Source organism: Muntiacus reevesi, chromosome 5 (genome assembly GCF_963930625.1).
Source record: "Muntiacus reevesi chromosome 5, mMunRee1.1, whole genome shotgun sequence".
Classification (NCBI taxonomy): Eukaryota; Metazoa; Chordata; class Mammalia; order Artiodactyla; family Cervidae; genus Muntiacus; species Muntiacus reevesi.
The window spans coordinates 52986562-53003858 of record NC_089253.1 but is presented as its reverse complement, the minus strand read 5'-3'; the positions used below and the strand labels follow the sequence as shown (position 1 = coordinate 53003858).

Here is a 17297-nt window from a genome sequence, read left to right as displayed (position 1 = left end):
ATCCGAATACCTGGCTGCGTTTTACAAAGCAGAGATGAGTGGAGAGTGGAAAAATGCAGGCGCTGCCACCTGAGAAGTAGAGTCTCATCACTGAACGAACAAGAAAAGGCTAGAGATCACCAGCCACCAAGTTTCCTCAAATGCTCCCCGGATTTAAGCAGGTTCAACGGCTTCAAGCAGTTGCCATGGGTTCAACTGGGGCAAAAAGACAGCGAGAGACACAGGACAAAAGGCTCTGGGTCATCAGGTGAGGTGTAACTCGGGATTTCCCAAGTCTACTTACAGGAATAGAAACCCTCTTCTCCATGGAAGGCTCCTGCTCATTTTTAGGAGTAAATTATGCATGAAATGATGTTGCCTGGACTCCCTGACTGAGCTTCTCACCATCTTGCCTGTGTTATATGCATCTGTGTGTGTCTCATTGCCTCTTCTATTAGGCTAGACCACACACATTAGCCACTTTGTGACCTTTTGTGTCTTGCAAAAATCAGCAATTTCATGTTTCACTCTAATAGATGGTAAGTTCTTGGGTTTGGGGCTCATTTTAGTCATCTTTGCCTCACAATGCTTATAATGGGAGATATCAATAAGAAATTGCTGGGATTGACTTTTACAGATTTTCTACTTGAAAGTCTGCTATTTTCATTAGACATACCTACATCCTTTCCGTCCTTTTAAGTGCTTAAAAAAACACCACCCTCTCTCCTTCCTTCATTTCCTTCCTCCTTCTCTCCGGCATCCTCTCCGGGTAACTTTTACTTCTAATAATTAACATTTTCTACTCCCTAAAATTGGGTGTGCCCAAGCCGTGGGTCCCGGAGAAGGCAATGGCACCCCACTCCAGTACTCTTGCCTGGAAAATCCCATGGATGGAGGAACCTCGTAGGCTGCAGTCCATGGGGGTGGGTCTTGACGAGTCGGACACGACTGAACAACTTCACCTTCACTTTTCGCTTTCATGCATTGGAGAAGGAAATGGCAACCCACTCCAGTGTTCTTGCCTGGAGAATCCCAGGGACAGCAGAGCGTGGTGGGCTGCTGTCTATGGGGTCGTACAGAGTCAGACACGACTGAAGCGACTTCGCAGCAGAAGCAGCAAGACTTGGGTCCTGGGTTGAGCTCTGTGTTCATCTCTTTCTCTTCCCCGAGTTCATATAATTTCATATCTTCCATGATCACTTTTATATCTCAGAGTTTGCTCTCTATTCCTAGTCAAAACCTCTTACCTCAGTAGTACATCTCTACCAGACAGGCTTCCTACTGCCCCAAACCCGACATGCTGAGTAGGCTCACCATTCAAAACAGGTGTCCCCTAACGTGGAAGACCAATTCTTCCAGGTCACCATATTAGACACACTGGGTCACCTCTGACGGCTATAGTTCTTTACCCAATCAGTCACCCAGTCCTCTTAAGTTTCTCAAGTACTTGAATATATTCCTTCTTCTCTAATCTTGCTTGCTCTCACATTGTACATGGATTATTCCCCCAAACCTCCATCTTGGCCTTCTCTGCCATAAAAATTCATTCATTCTTCTACCATTTTTCTTCATGTCTCCTTTCCCACAGAAGAACCCAGAGGGCTCATGACCATGCTCTGCATCAAATCTTAACTCCCCCACTTGTCTGTTAAATTATTTGGTGTCTACTTACCTAAACTTAATTTTCCACTGCTTTGGAAAATATGTGTTCTCATAAAATTTTGCTCATAACCTCTGTTAAAGCCCTTTTTACATTATATTGTTTACATGTCTCTTTTCCCTGTTAGCCAAGATTCCAGAGCTTATCTCGGTCTCCAAAGGAATCAGCACCGAACACAGTACCCGGCAGGCATTTCAAAGGGGTCTGTTGAATAAGTAGATGGCTCCTCAGGATAACTTCCATCAGGAAGCTATTAAAGTAACCTAGCCATAAAGTGACAGCAAAGCAGTGGCAAAGCCCCCTTGACAAGCGCTTGGAGTCCTTTGTCCTTTTGTTCTGCAACACCTACCTCACTCACCTAACTGTGTGATGTGTTCACTGCCTGTTTCCTTATTCTATTAAAAGTGCCAAGTGGAGGACGGTACTTGTTCATTGTTATATCCCAAGGTACAGCATCTACTCTGAAGGAGCTCAAGGAATGTGCAACAGACGTTTTTTGGATGAATGCATTCAAGCCTCCTTTTAAGGAAGCTCCGGGATCTATCCCTCACTCGCCCTTTAGCCTCTCACCACCGAACACGCCTGCCTCTTCTTTCCTGAATGTGCTATTTTCTCCTACACAAATCTACCTCTAAAGACTAACCTAAATCCCACTCGTTTCATGAGTATGCTCCTGATTATTCCAGATCCTTTATCTGTCTCTCATGATTTATCACTGACCTCTTATCACATCTATATCCTACATATAGCCAATGATCTCTTAATGAGACCATTATTGCTTTATCTCTAATTGCTTCCTATATTAAAAATCTTTTCTCCTCAACCAGATATGGCCCCCTATGGAAACATACAATCAACCTGTTTTACATCTTCCAATACCTATACAACACAGAGCATATAGCTGGCTCTCAAGAAATATTCACTGATTATTTGGGAAAAATGAAGCCCGGTACCAGCTTTATCAGAAGGGAAATCAATTCTCCCAGCCTTGGAGAAAATCTTGTATGTGATCTTAATCAGAGCAGTTCAGCACATCTGTACCTTAATTTCTAGTAAATATGTCCTTAAGCTAAGAATATAATATAGTACTAAAAATCAGGCTACTTTAAACTTAGGAGGAGTTATCAAGAGAATAAATCCAAACTTGAATCATTTTTCTAAAGCAAACAATCCTTCCCTCTTCATTTATCATATACTAAAATAACATATTATTCTCACAGGACTGCTTATCACAAAGAGAACAGGACTTGGAAAAGATAAGGGATTTTGAAGATAAAACATCTGGAGGAAATTCTCATTCTGGCTTGTATTAAAAGTGTCATATGTTCTCCTTATTCTTAGACTCCATATTCATTGCTCAGAACTGGCTTGTAAAGAATAAATTGTGTCCCAAATTGTCAGGACGATAAACAAAAATAGAAAATAGAGGGAAATACGATAAATTTGGCATTAATTCTTAAATTCACTCATTCATTTATTCATCCAATAATATTTAGTAGGCATGGATCCTATATTACATTAGGCCTTGTGGGAGGCTGAACGATGAATCAGAAAAGCTTATACAAGTCCACTAAGGGAAGATAATATAAGATAGATAGCTCTGAATGCCCTAATGAAAGAACAACAAAAACAATGCTGTAAGAATTTAGAAGAGGGAGAACATTCTTCTGGGAGAATCCAGAAAGCTCCTAGAAACAAGTCTCATCTGCATGAGGTCTTAAAACATGGGTATGGCTTCGACACGCGGAAATGTAACAAACGGACACATAAGTTCAAATCTCAGGATGCGCAAAGGCCCAGTGGAGTTAGTGTTCTGTTTGGCTGTGGAATAGCAGAGCAGAAACAGGAAATAAAGTTGGAAAGCTAGTCGGGCCAGATGCAGACAGGGTTGGAGACCAAGCCAAGGAGTGTACACCTTTGTGAATAGGACAGGACTTCACAAGCTTAATCCTGCGCACCAATCACCTGGGGCTCTAGTTACAGCGGGTCTGGGGGTGGGGCCCAAGACTCTGAATCTCCAACCCCTAGGCAGTACCAATCTTGAGGGACCACATCTTGAGCATCAAGAACACAGACCTCCGGGAGCCACTGCACAGAGAAACTGCCTGACCCCCAGGGTGTTCCAGGAAGACTAAATCTGCTAACAGTGGATCTCAGGCAGATTGGGATGGGGAGAAGCTGTTCGTTAGAATCATCTGGGAAGCTTTTACACCACACTGTTACCCAGGTCTTACTCCCAGAGATTCTGATTTAATTGATCTGGAATGCGGCCCAGTTTCAGCATTTTTAAAAAGTTCTCCAGGGAATTCTAATGTGCAGCCAGGATTGAGAACCTCTGCTAAAGATGATACAGTAAGTACTGCAGTCAGTCAGGCAAAGATGAAGATGATCTAAACTAGGGCAATGGTAGGAAGAACAGAGTGAAAGGGCCAGTTGTATAAAATACTATAAATGTAGAAGGAAGAGACCTTAGCAACTGTCTGCACAGTGACTTAGATTTATGGCTACATCCATCTCTTCCAGTTAAAGACAGTTCAGTGAAATGATAAAGAACACAGACTCTACAGAGCCAGATTGCCTGGGTCTGGATTCCAGTTTTGCTATTTATTTATTAGGGGTGTGTGAGTGTGTGTGTGTGCCACACACACAGAGGCCATGGGCCTTGAACTCTTTATGACCCAGTTTCCTCATCTGTATGTTGGGGATATAACAAAAACTAACATATGGAGTTGTGAAGATTGAGTTAAGCCCTTTGGAGCTAAGTTCGGCACACGAGAAGGTGTTTGCTGTTATTATAACCATGGTTCATGATCTACTCTGATTGCTCCACAATGCTGAACTGCACGTAAGACTGATCTGGAAATGAAGTTCTGGAGGGCTCTCAACCTTCAGGCAATTAGAAATCAGTAGGTCACCTGCTTCATGATAACAGTGGGATGGAGGCGGCAGACCCTGCCTCCCTCCCACACACACCCCACTCCCAAGGTCTCTAGAAGTAACCGTGCGGCATCCCTACTTGAACTGCTGGTCCTTGGTGCTCCTTGTTTTGGCCAGGAAGCGCTCTGCCAGCTTCTCCAGGTTGCGGGAGTAGTCCATCTCAATCTCAGCCTTCTTACGGAAGAAGTCCTGGAGGTCCTGCAACAGCTGTACCCGGAGCTCACACTGCTGGTCCAGGCATTTCATCTGCTCTATGAGTTGAGCACGGATCTCTGCAACAAAAGCAAGGTGAGGCAGTCAGACAGACACCTCTGGAAAAAAACATAATGCCAGCATTCACCCCTTCCATCTAGGTGTTCCCTGTGTTCTGCGGAACTTAAAGACTTTACTTTTAAAAATGTGATGTGAGGCACCACCACCAACTCACCAACTTTTCAAACCCTTAAAGAACACTGAAACCAAGAATTTGCTAAATCAGTTAAGAAAAACTGCTTATCAGACATAATAATATTCAGAGCTACCATTTAATAAGCAATTTACTATATTTCAGACACAGCGTCAGAATGTGGGCTTCCTTCTGGCAGAGAGCTGAATGAATTATCTCCCAAGCATCCTAATAGGTCAGGACTACTTTCATCCCTATTTTAAAGATGGAAAAACTAACTCTTAAAGAAGTTAAGCTATTAAGTGGTAGAGCCAGGATTCAAACTCAAACAGCTCGACTTTAAAGCCCAAACTCCTACTTTTCATACTTTCTCCCATTATTTCAAACTGTTTTTCCATATCTTCATGAAGTAGGGGAGGGGGGTCAAGGTATTTTAAAGAAGATAGGAAGGTCCCTGCCCAAGAATAAATAGTGGCAATCAAGAATGAAACAAGTACCTAGATCTCTGGGCAAGCAAACCATTCACCATCAGTTTGATTCCATAGTTTCCAATACCAATGAACGTAACCAATCTTTAAGAAGTTGGTATTTTCACTGAATATTACTCATATCTCTGATCCTTCCTCCTCACCAATGCTCAGAGCCTCCGTTGTGTCAAAGCTAGAACTATTTCTGGTTAAGCTCTAGCTTGGCAGCTTTCTGGCTGGCCAGAATCCACATACAGGGCTAGCAAACGCTCTCTGAAACTGCAGCAATGGCAGCTCCAGATTCAACCAGATCTGCCTCAAATGCAATACTGCATTTGTTACTGACAAGACCTGGCACCCACAGGAGGCAGCTTGCCAAAGTCAGACTGCAAGGCCTGCAGCGCACATCTTGCTAAAGTTATGTCCCCATCCCCGTCTGAGTCACAGTGGAGTCAATTCTTTCATCCCTTTCCTCCTCAACGTCCCCCCAGCCCCCGACCCTGCAAGCCTGCTCAGCCCCAACAGCTTAGGCTGTGACAGTGACTCCAACCCCAGGGAAAAAGAGCACCTGCACTATTATGCCTTTCCTTCTGCACGTTCCAAATTCATTCCCCAATAGTGGAGTTGTAACGCTGCTTTCAGACCACGCCCTGTAAAGCAGGGGGTGGGCATGCAGAATCCGAGTTTTCATCTGAGCTGTAGATAAACGAGAGGCAAATCCAGGAACGAAGCTATGATGTTGAAAAGCCTGCCAACCACTCCTTTTATGAAGCAATAAGGGATGGGCAAATGGTGCATTTGGCTTCGCCTTGGAGTAGCTACAGGTCCACCATCCATCCCCATCTTCTTTTTTGTTTGTTTTTACAGATATCAGATGTATCACAAGTCTCTGGTCCTTTATGGGTGATGACTGTAGTTTTCACCCTCTTTGTCCCTCTGCCTCCCTCGTGCCAACCACCAATGCCAAACAGGCCTGCAGTAACCTCACCTGAACTGAAATTGAGCACCGGAGGATTGTTTCAAGCAGACAGAAGGCTGCACAGAAAAGCTGCCTACCTCATCACTCATCAAAGCTCTCTTGTTCTGTTTTTTTTGGAGTCTGATTACAAGAATGTTGAGGGGGAAAGATCTGCAGAGGGCATGTCATGCATTGGTTCTTGCCAGGGTTTTCTGGGTCTCTTAAAAAAGGCAGCAGCTCTTGTTGAGACTATTCCTTGAGGCTTCTGTCCCTTTTCTGTCTTTGACAGATAGAAGTAGCAGCTGGCAGTAGAAGCCGCTGGGTGGGCAGACGGTGAGCAGAAAGGATATTCACTATGCTCACTGATATTACTCACAACTTGTCCATTAAATAATAAGAATCAGAGCATCTTAGGGTAAAAAGGCTTTCCAGGTACCCAATCAGTAACATGTGCAAGAGGATATGGCTAGACAAGGGGGGCTGTCAGCCTCCCTGAGCCCCTGTAATTCTTTACAACATTGCCTCAACAAAATTCCTAACAAGGGGAGCAGAAAGGGGAGCGTGATAAGATGGATGCTGCCCACCTCTGCTGAAAAGAGAAGGCTAAGCAAATTCCCACGATGCCCATGAAGTTCCAGAGGTAGACTGCTCCAGGGTTGTCCTGTCTGAGGAACAAGCACTTAATTGGAGGCCTTTAAGATGTGTGAATGAATCTAGGAAGCCCCCACGTGCATACAGCCAGCATGGAATTCCACCCTGACTTTCTCAGGCGCCTCAACAAATGGGCAGCATTACCCAAAGTGCACCCCACCCTCAGGCATCCCCTCTGGACCCCTGCAGGAAAAGAAGCACGTGTTTGCTGAACATCTCTGATGGGCTTCTATTCACATCATTTTATTTAATCTTTATTACTAGTCCATAATTGGTATCTCCAATTATCCTGATCGCAAGATGAGAAAACTGAAGTATGATTTGTTAAGTAATTTACCAGAGGGTCATATAATTAGGGGCAAATGGCGCTGAGGCCAAATTAAGGTTTGTCTTGATTTGTTAAAGAGGTTGACAATGGGGACGGGAAACATGAGAAACCAACAAGAGTCTGAAGTCTCCGCAGCATTTTCGGGGGGCATCACAGTTTCTCTAGCTCTAAAACCTGGAACGTCCACTTCTCTACCTTCCAGCTGCAGTGGTGACTCAGGCCCCCAGAGTCAAGCCCAGTGATTCACTATCTAGCCCATGTTTTGACTAGTCCACGACCAGACTGGCTTCCTTCCTACCTCCTAGATCTCCTCTACAGAGCAGCTCTGAAGGAAGTGAGAATGGGATGTCCCCACCCCATCCAGCAAAAGAAGAGTCTCTGCTAAGAGATACCACCTGCCACTGCGGTCAACTAGTGATGCCACATCGCTGAGCATCACCCCTGCCCCACAACCTGCTGGAAGGAGGTGCTGCCCTGGCCCCCACCCTCAAGAGCCTCTGCACAGGCACTCAAGGGAGATGCCCATCACCCCATCTCCAGGCCTGCCGCTCCAAGACAGAAGGGCTGCTCTGGCCAAGGCAAAGTGTGTTACTTCAGGCTTGTACTGCTGCTGCTGCTTCAAAGACAAACAATGGTCCCCAAGAAGGCAGCTGTGCCAGCCCCAGTCCTCTGTCCATGCACAGGAGGGGCTGGAAACAATGGGCCACTGAAAGCCAGCACGCCTGGGCCATGTGCCCAGGCTGGAGGCCCCTCTGCACCCCGGCCCACCAATGCACTGCAAGTGCAGAAGGAAGAAAGGGGCAGTTATAAAGACGTGGAGGGATTTCTCAGTTCCATCACGTGCTTAGCCTAGTATGCCCCTGCACACGTGTACACACACAAAGACACACTCACACCACCCACACCGGCTTCACCACACCAACCCAAGATGCCTTTGCAAATCCAGCTCATAGCGGGATAAGAGCTCTGGGAGCTGGGGAGGAGGGGGTTAGGTTTTGTCCTTAGAGTTACACTGAAGAAGTCAAGTTCTCACTTTCTAGAAGCAGCTGTATCTCAGGGCTATAAAGGAAATCAATGGCCATCCAGAAAGCCTAAACAAAGGTCACCATGAATGACCTGAAGTGATAAATGCCAAAAATTACCTGCCCTCCGCACCTCGCCAAGCCCATTCGTTCAGAAAACCTTTATTGAGCTTCTGCTGTATGGCAGACACTGTGCTAGGTGATAATGACAAGACAAAACAGGCCCAAGTCCTACTGAAGTCCACACTTCAATAGTGTGACTTGACAAGAGGAAGGAAAAGACAGGAAAGATTGTCTCATTGCTTTTGCTTCAAATATTCTTTATATATATATATATATATATATATATATATATATATATATATCCATGGTAAGAAGCCCCCACCTAAAGACCAAAGATTTAAAAATCATCAGTAGCTGGCAAAGATATTAGGCAACAAGAATAAGAAAATTTCAATGTCCTCTGATTGTTTTTCTATTTTGCTTTATAAAAATGATCCTTGAATAAAAACTGTAGCTTCCCTTGCAAAAGGGACCAAAGTTTTAGAGCAAATTTCCTAAAAATCAGAGTTAACCTTTGGTTAATATTTCATTCAAAGATTCAAGTCAAAATTTAACCCCACTGTTCTGGAACTAGCCAGTGACGGCGGTTGCACAATCTTGTAAATATACTAAAACAAAAAACAAACAAACAAAAAAATCCCACCAAACAGTACATTTCAAAGCGGTAAATTTTATGGTACTTGAACTTGAATTATTTTTTGTTAAAAAAGTTGAACCCCATCAAAACAGCATGCCCTGCTGAGTGCCATCCTGCCAACTAAGGGGAAAATGGCCCAACAAACAGGCACCAAAAGGAGGAAGCGATTCTCAGTTTCCATTTCTCCACTGTATGGGCTGAATTTCAGTTCTGCATTGAATATTCTTAAAGCAAATCTTAGAGGCTGTCCCTTAGGACAGCAGATTTGGCCAGGACATTGAACTCCATTGGCAGATCACCATCCCATCATTTCCGAAGGGTGTCAGATCAAAGCCTGGCAGCGAACGTTTTTATGCATGAGTTCAAACCTAGGATCAGTGCACATGTCCCGGAAAGCTTCCCTGAAGACATGCTGACTCCTTGTCCGGGCTTGGCCACAGCTGAGATCCTAACTACACCTGTCCTGGGAGTTAGAAGGAAGTTCGTTTCCTTTTTAGGAAGATGCTGAAAGTCACAGAAACAGATGAAATTCAAAAAACTGGACCTAGTAAGATATTGATTGCTTAACAAACCCAGGGCCCTGCCACAGCGACAATCACGGAGACTCTAAATTACATAACACTTGCCAATGCAGGTAACTGTCCACCTTCAGAGAACCCCAGGAAATTCACCAGTCAGCAGATGATTGGGGAATTCTGTTCAGCTCATCATTTCCAATCCAACGATATTAGCCCCATTTGTTCCATCTTTCAAAATTCATCTCCTCCTTCAGGAATTTTTTCTGATTAAGTAATACAGAACTTCTTTCTATGACTCCCACATTTCGGAGGAGAAAATGAGGGTGGGGAGGCAGGTGGGAGAAAGATACAACCTTTCAGGAGAGTAACCCGGGCATGTCCTTCCTTTCTCCTTGATAAGCTGGCATCTGGGGGCCACTCCCGCAGGTGGTGCTCAGCACCTGAGGGACAGGAGATCAGCCTGGGTTCCCCACGGGGAGCCAGGCCTGATGCCAGTCTTTTCACACAAAATCTGCCTCACCTGCTTTTCAGCCCTTCACAAACACATGATGTCACCTCAGCCATCTCAGGAATACAAATTCCTACTACCTTTCAAGCAAGTGTTATATAAGGAGACAATTGAGGCTTTCACCTCATTTGGAGGCTCTACCCTCCAGATTGCTTACCAAGCACTCTTAACACAACAGTCATCAGCTCCTCTCAAAGCTGTTCCCCAGGAAGCAGAGCACTGGAGTGCCTGCCAGTCTCACTTCTACCTGCAGGCTTGCCTTCCTACAGACTCAGTAAAGGGAGGCCCTTCCAAAAAAAAAATTTTTTTTAAACATTTATTTATTCATTTGGCTGAATCAGGCCTTTGGTGGCATGCGAACTCTTAGTTGCGGCATATGGGATCTAGTTCCCTGACCAGGGATCAAACCCAGGCCCCATGCATTGGGAATACACAGTCTTATCCACTGGACCACCAGAGAAGCCCTTCCAAAAACTTTTTTATGAGAGAACCAGAGCCCAGAGAAGGGAAAGGAATCTCTGGGGATCACACAGTCATTTAGCTGCAGATCTAGGCCTGAAACTCAGGCCCCTGGGTTTCCTAAGCCAAAGTTCTTTCTTACTTACTCTCATTGCAAATATTTACTTGAGCACCTTCCAGGTGCTCTGAAAGTACAAAGACAAAAGTCCTCCATCAAAGTTAGCAGAGTAGTCAGGAACTACTGAGTTAGGAACTGTAGTCAGGAACTAAAACAAACACAGAGAGATAGTAATATAAATAAGGGAGGTATGCACACGGTATTTTGAGAGCAGAGAGAAGACACATTATCACCCTCAAACCACCTGCTATATGTCACATCTTTCAGAGGCTGACTGAAAGTTATTACTTATATCTGAGTAGTTAGTATGCCCCCAAAAAAGCCATCAAGCTACTATTAGTAAACTAGAAAACAGCAAATATTCTTCCTCAAAGAGAGTGATTGATGACCTTTTCCCTCTTTACTTGACTGAATATGACACAGAAACAAACCTTAGTTAATCCAAGCCATCAACCAACAAATAGCTACTAAGCTTCCAGAATATGCGGATTTGACATATTTTTCTTCCTTGCATCTATATCCTCCCTGAATCTTAGTCCATGTGCTTTTAATAAAGTTGACCTCATCTCTGTCCTCTGCAGTTAGTGGATGTAACCTCCAGGCCCTGTTCAGGAGCTACAAAACCTGGAGACGTCAGTCTGAGACAGTGCCACCATCCTGCCACCACAAGAGGAAAGCCCTTTCGAGAACGGAGCCGACCTGGCGGAAGCAGAGCTGAGATATGGGAAAGGGGAACCTGGGCCCTTGACTCAATTATGGCCGGACGCCAGCCCTATTCCTGTCCCCTTCCATTCCTGTCAGTTTCCACAAGCCAACTCATTCAGTTTTTGCTTAAAATGGTTTGCACTGGGGTTCTGGTATCTTGCAAACAAAGGAGTCCTACTGAACAAAGTAGGAAATTCTCAAGTATTCAGAAGCATGAAAGTCCTTGTCCTCTAGGAATTTGCAATCTAATTATGAAAACATGATCAAAACATATAATACTTTTCCAAAATATATGTAATTATTTACATATAATTATGCAAGATATATAATTAAATATATAAATTTTATGTTATTGTATGCTGTAAGAATGAAACTGTGAATAAATATTACAAATACAAATAAAGTACTTGTTTTATTTTCTTGGGCTACAGACTTTATTTTTTTGACTCCAAAATCACTGCAGAGAGTGACAGAAGCCACGAAATTAAAAGGCATTTGCTCCTTGGAAGAAAAGCTATGACCAACCTAGACAGCATATTAATAACCAGAAACATCACTTAACTGACAAAGGTCTGTCTAGTCAAAGCTATGGTTTTTCCAGTAGTCATGTGTAGATGTGAGAGCTGGATCATAAAGAAAGCTGAGCAATGAAGAATTGATGCTTTTGAACTGTGGTGTTAAAGAAGACTTTTAAGAGTCCCTTGGACTGCAAGGAGATCCAACCAGTCAATCCTAAAGGAAATCAGTCCTGAATATTCATTGGAAGGACTCATGCTGAAACTGAAGCTCCAATACTTTGGCCATCTAATACAAAGAACTGACTCATTGAAAAAGACCCTGATGCTGCGAAAGATTGAAGGCGGGAGGAGAAGGGGATGACAGAGGATGAGATGGTTGGATGGCATCACTGACTCAATGGAGATGAGTTTGAGCATGCTTCTGGAGTTGGTGATGGACAGGGAGGCCTGGTGTGCTATAGTCCATGAGGTTGCAGAGTCGGACACAACTGAGCGACTGAACTGAACAAATTTTAAGAACTCAGAGCAGTGGGACTAACATTGTTAAAGTAAGACTCCTTGAGAGGGAGGTACCCGACAGAGTAGGGCTCCAAATCTGTGGAGGAAAGGAGAGGCTAAAGAGAGAAAATGCAAACAGAGAGAAGTCTGGATTAGTATTCTGAGGAAAGGTGAAATTTAAATAAATGTAAGGAAGTGGAGACAATATTCCAGAAGAAGAGAAAACATGAGCCAGGAGATAGGAATGTTTGAGTGCGGCTTCTTTGTGAGACAGTGAGGAGGCTAGCCTGGCCAGAACAAAGGGTAACGGGAGGGCCCAGTCAGAGATAAGGGTGCGCGGAGAGGAGCAGCTCCATCGGCTAACAGGGAAGTTTGGATTTCAAGAGGCCAGAAATGGAGCTAGTGAAAGTCTGTGTCGTGATGCAAAAGATCAAGAGTAGAGGAGATCTGCTGGATGACTTTCTAGATCTTTGATGGAGTGAGCATTAACTCACAATCCAGGCTGAATAGTACAGAGGTCAAACCATTAGGAGGAGAATCCCGTGAATGAAAAGCCCTACACATACTAACACTAATCACTAGTAATAGGACATACTTTAGAGCCAGTGAGCCTAAAGCTAGTGAGTTCCCATGCTGTAGTGAGCACACTGGATGCACAAGAGAGATGGCTGCGTTCAAACGTAAGTGTTTGAGTGGCAGGAAGGAGAGGTGGCGGACCCTGGAGTGCTGGCCTCTCTGGCTTTCCCTTCATTACAGTTCTCTGTGTGGAACTTTACATTTGGCCATCTTCAAAACTGTCTGCCCTGGGCAGTAAATCACCCAAAAGTTATGGAAAAAAGAACCTCTCCTCCCCTTGCATTAACTCCACACTACCTAAGAACAATGCATGCAACTTTGGAGACAAAGGGGAACCAGCCAGCGGGGAGGAGGGGGAGAAAAACCGGCCTTGAGAGTTTCCAGAGGATGGCGATTCATTAACTTTCGAGCCCCCAAGTGAAGACACAGAAAGCAACCTCATAAAGCCAATGAGATGGGAGGGTGTGAAGGGGAATATCTCAATGAACTTTAATCATCAGGATTACTCTTGGCAGGCCGCCTTGGCTCTTTCAAGTGACTCAATAGAAAGTCAAAGACAAAAAGCTCCCAAATGAACAAGCTGCCACACCAAATGCCAAAGTAGTAATTTCAGCTCCTAGGCCTTGCCTGAGATGTTTAAGAAACAGAATTCCTGAGGTGCAAAGTCTAGAATTAACTTGTACTACAAACTATAGATTTGGAACGAGATGACCAACAGCTCCTCTGGTAAATGTCACCTAGTCTGATGCCCCTGATTCATTGCTAGAGGTAAAGTGGAAGTCAATTCCCAAGGACCATGATAATTAACCAATAAGTCTAGCAAGTATTTCTCTTATACCATCTCTGTGCAAAGATGTGAGTGGCAGACAGCCCACTGAAACATACGAGAAAATATAAGGCATGGTCTTGCTCTCAAGAAGCTTATAATCCATTTGGAAAAAAGACTAAATGTAAAAGCATTCAACTATATAGGACTGTGCTAAGTGTCAAAACAATGGCCCCAAATCATGCTCAGAGAGGAGATCAGCGTAAACCAGAGTCAGCCTGAATTAGTACTCAGGTGTTGAATTGGGGAGGATTGGTAAAGAATCAGCCTGCAATGCAAGAGACCTGGGTTCGATCCCCAGGTCAGGAAGATCCTCTGGAGAAGGAAGTGGCAACCCATTCCAGTATTCTTGCTGGGAAAATTCCACGAACAGAGAAGCCTGGCGGGATACAGTCCATGAGGTCACAAAGAGTCGGACACAACTAAGCACTTTCACTTTCACTTTCAAGGGTGATGGAGGGCTTCCCTGGTGGCTCAGATGGTAAAGAATCTGCCTGCAATGCAGGGGACCTGGATTTGATCCCTGGGTCAGGAAGATCCCCTAGAGAAGGGAATGGTAATCTACTACAGTATTCTTCCCTGGAGAATTCCATGGACAGAGGAGCCTGGCGGATTTGAGTCCATGGAGTCACAAAAAGTTGGACAGGACTGAGCACAACATACACACACACACACACAGGTGATAGAGGAAGGAGGATTGTGATCACTAGAGCAAAGGTGAGGAGGCAGAAATGGGCACATCAAGCCTAGGAGGTGGTGTGAGTACAGCACAGTGTCTTGAAGGTTTACTCACTAGAGTATGGAGAAAAAGAGCAGGGTGGAGAAGCAAGAAAGGGTCCACGTGCTTGATGAGCTGATCCCCTGGTCCAAAGGGATCTTTAAACTGTGGGCAAAGCAAGGTAGGGGTCTTGAAAAGCAGAAGGTCAGCACACGGAGAGTCAAAAACCCAAGATTTCCCTACTAATCAGCTTCTGAAGAGACGAAGTGTCAATTTCCACCTGCTCACTGCAGTAATGCACAGCAGTAAACTATATGCTGCTCAAGGTTCCAGCACAACTGAATGGAAAACCAGCCAGGTCAATATTAACATCCAGACCCTAACTTCCTAGAGAGCTGGCTCTGAGGGAGTTACTTCATTCTGTGTAAGACCCAGCTTGGCCTATGGTGTTTGCACATTGTTTAAGATTTAGTTCCACCAGCAAGGACCAAGTCCCTATTAGCTGTTGGGAAAAGGGACAAAGATGACTACAGAGGATCAGGAGATTCACTTGGCTTTTCAAGTACCTACGGAACTTCCTATTGGAAAATGCAGCTTTGCTTTCCAAACTGGAGCTCTCAGGAGAGGTCAGGTCTGGAAGGTGACATTTGCAAGTCATCATCAGCAAGTAGATGGGAATATGAAGTTAACCATGAGAGCAAATGTGGCTGCCCAAAGCAAGCATGGAAAATGAAAAAGATGCAGGTCTAAGCCTGGGGACATCCTCATGGAGGGGGAAAGCAAAAGAAGAGGAGATAGGAAAGTAGACTGAGAATGGAAAGAGATGGATCAAGGTGTCAATAACTGCAAATCACTTAAAGAACACAGCACGGCAAACAGTTTCTTAACTTGGCAATCATGACTGACAGCCTGCTATGCATCACCACGCAAGACCAAACAATCAGCCTCTCATGAAGCTGTCCCAGCCTCTGAAAAGTCCCTTACATTCGCACTCTCTCCTTCGCTTTCTCTTCATTCATGCTTCCCTGTGATGGCTCTCACAAATCAAGTGGAAGCTTTTGCCTCTATATATAGCTCTGTTTTCTAGGACAGGGGTCCCCGACCTCCGGGCTGTGGATCAGTACCTCCTGTCAGATCAGCGGTGGCATTACATTAGAAACAAAGTACACAATAAATGTAACGCACTTGAATCATCCTGAAACCATTCCCTGCCCCTTTATCCTTGGAAGAATTATCTTCCTGGTGCCAAAAGGCTGGGGACCGCCATTCTGGTGAACCCAGACTAAGGCACTGTTCTAGCTAGATGCTGGATGGATAACCTTTTTCTTGATGAAACTTACTCCCCAATGAAAGTATCTGCTTAGTAGACTTGAAAATAGCTAACATTCATGGACTCAGCATATTTGTGAAGTGCCTGGATAAAAACTGATGTAATTGACTATAATTTGTTTTCTGTGCAAAGGTAAACTGACTCTACCAAAGTTATGGGAAGGTATACAACCAGTATTGATCAAATATTATTAAATACTTTCTATGTGACTCATAGAATGTTGAGTCACCATTTAAGTGTAAAAGTATGTTTTCTCATTTAATCCTCAAAACATCCCAGTGGGATAAGTTCACAGTAAAGCAGAATGGTTAAGAGCTCAGACTTTACATTCAGAAAGACCTGGCTTTCTCTCTAGCTCTGTCACATGCTAGCTGCTGTATCCCTGAATAAGACACTTAATCTCTCTAAGTCTGTTTCATTATCCATAAAATGGAGTTTGTAACAACAGCCACACGAGTGGATTATTATAAAGAGTAGAAGAGATAATGTAGACAAAGTGTTTACTATATGCCAAGTATCTAGTATATAGATGGGGGAAAAAACAGAAACAGTGGCAGATTTTATTTTCTCGGGCTCCAAAATCACTGTGGATGGAGACTGTGGCCATGAAATTAAAAGACGCTTGCTCCTTGGAAGAAAAGCTATGACAAACCTAGACAAGCTTATAAAAAAGCAGAGATATCACTCTGCCAACAAAGGTTCATATAGTCAAAGCTATGGTTTTTCCAGTAGTCATGTACAGATATGAGAGCTGGACCATAAAGAAGGCTGAACAGTGATGAATTGATGCTTTTTTTTTTCCCATTTATTTTTATTAGTTGGAGGCTAATTACTTTACAATATTATAGTGATTTTTGCCATACATTGACATGAATCAGCCACGGATTTTAAACTGTGGTGCTAGAATAAACTCTTGAGACTCCTTGGACAGCAAGGAGATCAAACCAGTCGACCCTAAAGGAAATCAACCTTGAATATTCATTGGAAGGATTGGTGTTGAAGCTGAATACTTTGGTCACCTAATGTGAAGAGCTGACTCATTGGAAAAGACCCTGATGCTGGGAAAGATTGAAGACAAAAAGAGAAGAGGGAGGGAGAAGACGAAATGGTTAGATAGCTTCACCGACTCAATAGCCATGAGTCTGAGCAAACTCCAGGAGATAGTGAAAGACATAGAAGCCTGGCAAGGGTGCTCAAGCCCATGGGGTCACAAAGACTTGGACATGACTTAACGACTGAATAACAACAAAGTATCTAGTAAGATTCCACTAAAAGTCACCCATGATTCCTCCCAATTGCCAGATGGGACCAGAGAGGTTCAGAGAGATTAGTTAACTGCCTGAGGTTACCAAGATAGTTACAGATCAGGACAGGATTGGAACCTAGATGTGTTCAATTCTAAAACTGGGGCTCTTGGAAGATCCCCTGGGGAAGGG

At 44.1% G+C, this 17297-nt stretch overlaps 1 protein-coding gene across 9 annotated transcripts in view; it reads right to left on the bottom strand.

Annotated features, from left to right (window-relative positions):
• Positions 1 to 17297, bottom strand: part of SRGAP2 (SLIT-ROBO Rho GTPase activating protein 2) — a 249096-nt gene that overhangs the window by 142880 nt on the left and 88919 nt on the right. For all 9 annotated transcript variants that reach the window (XM_065938270.1, XM_065938271.1, XM_065938265.1 and 6 more), the window contains one exon: positions 4656 to 4848. In XM_065938270.1, coding sequence (XP_065794342.1) covers positions 4656 to 4822 — 167 coding nt within the window. In that variant the 5' untranslated portion in view covers positions 4823 to 4848. The remainder of the gene's footprint in view (positions 1 to 4655; positions 4849 to 17297) is intronic.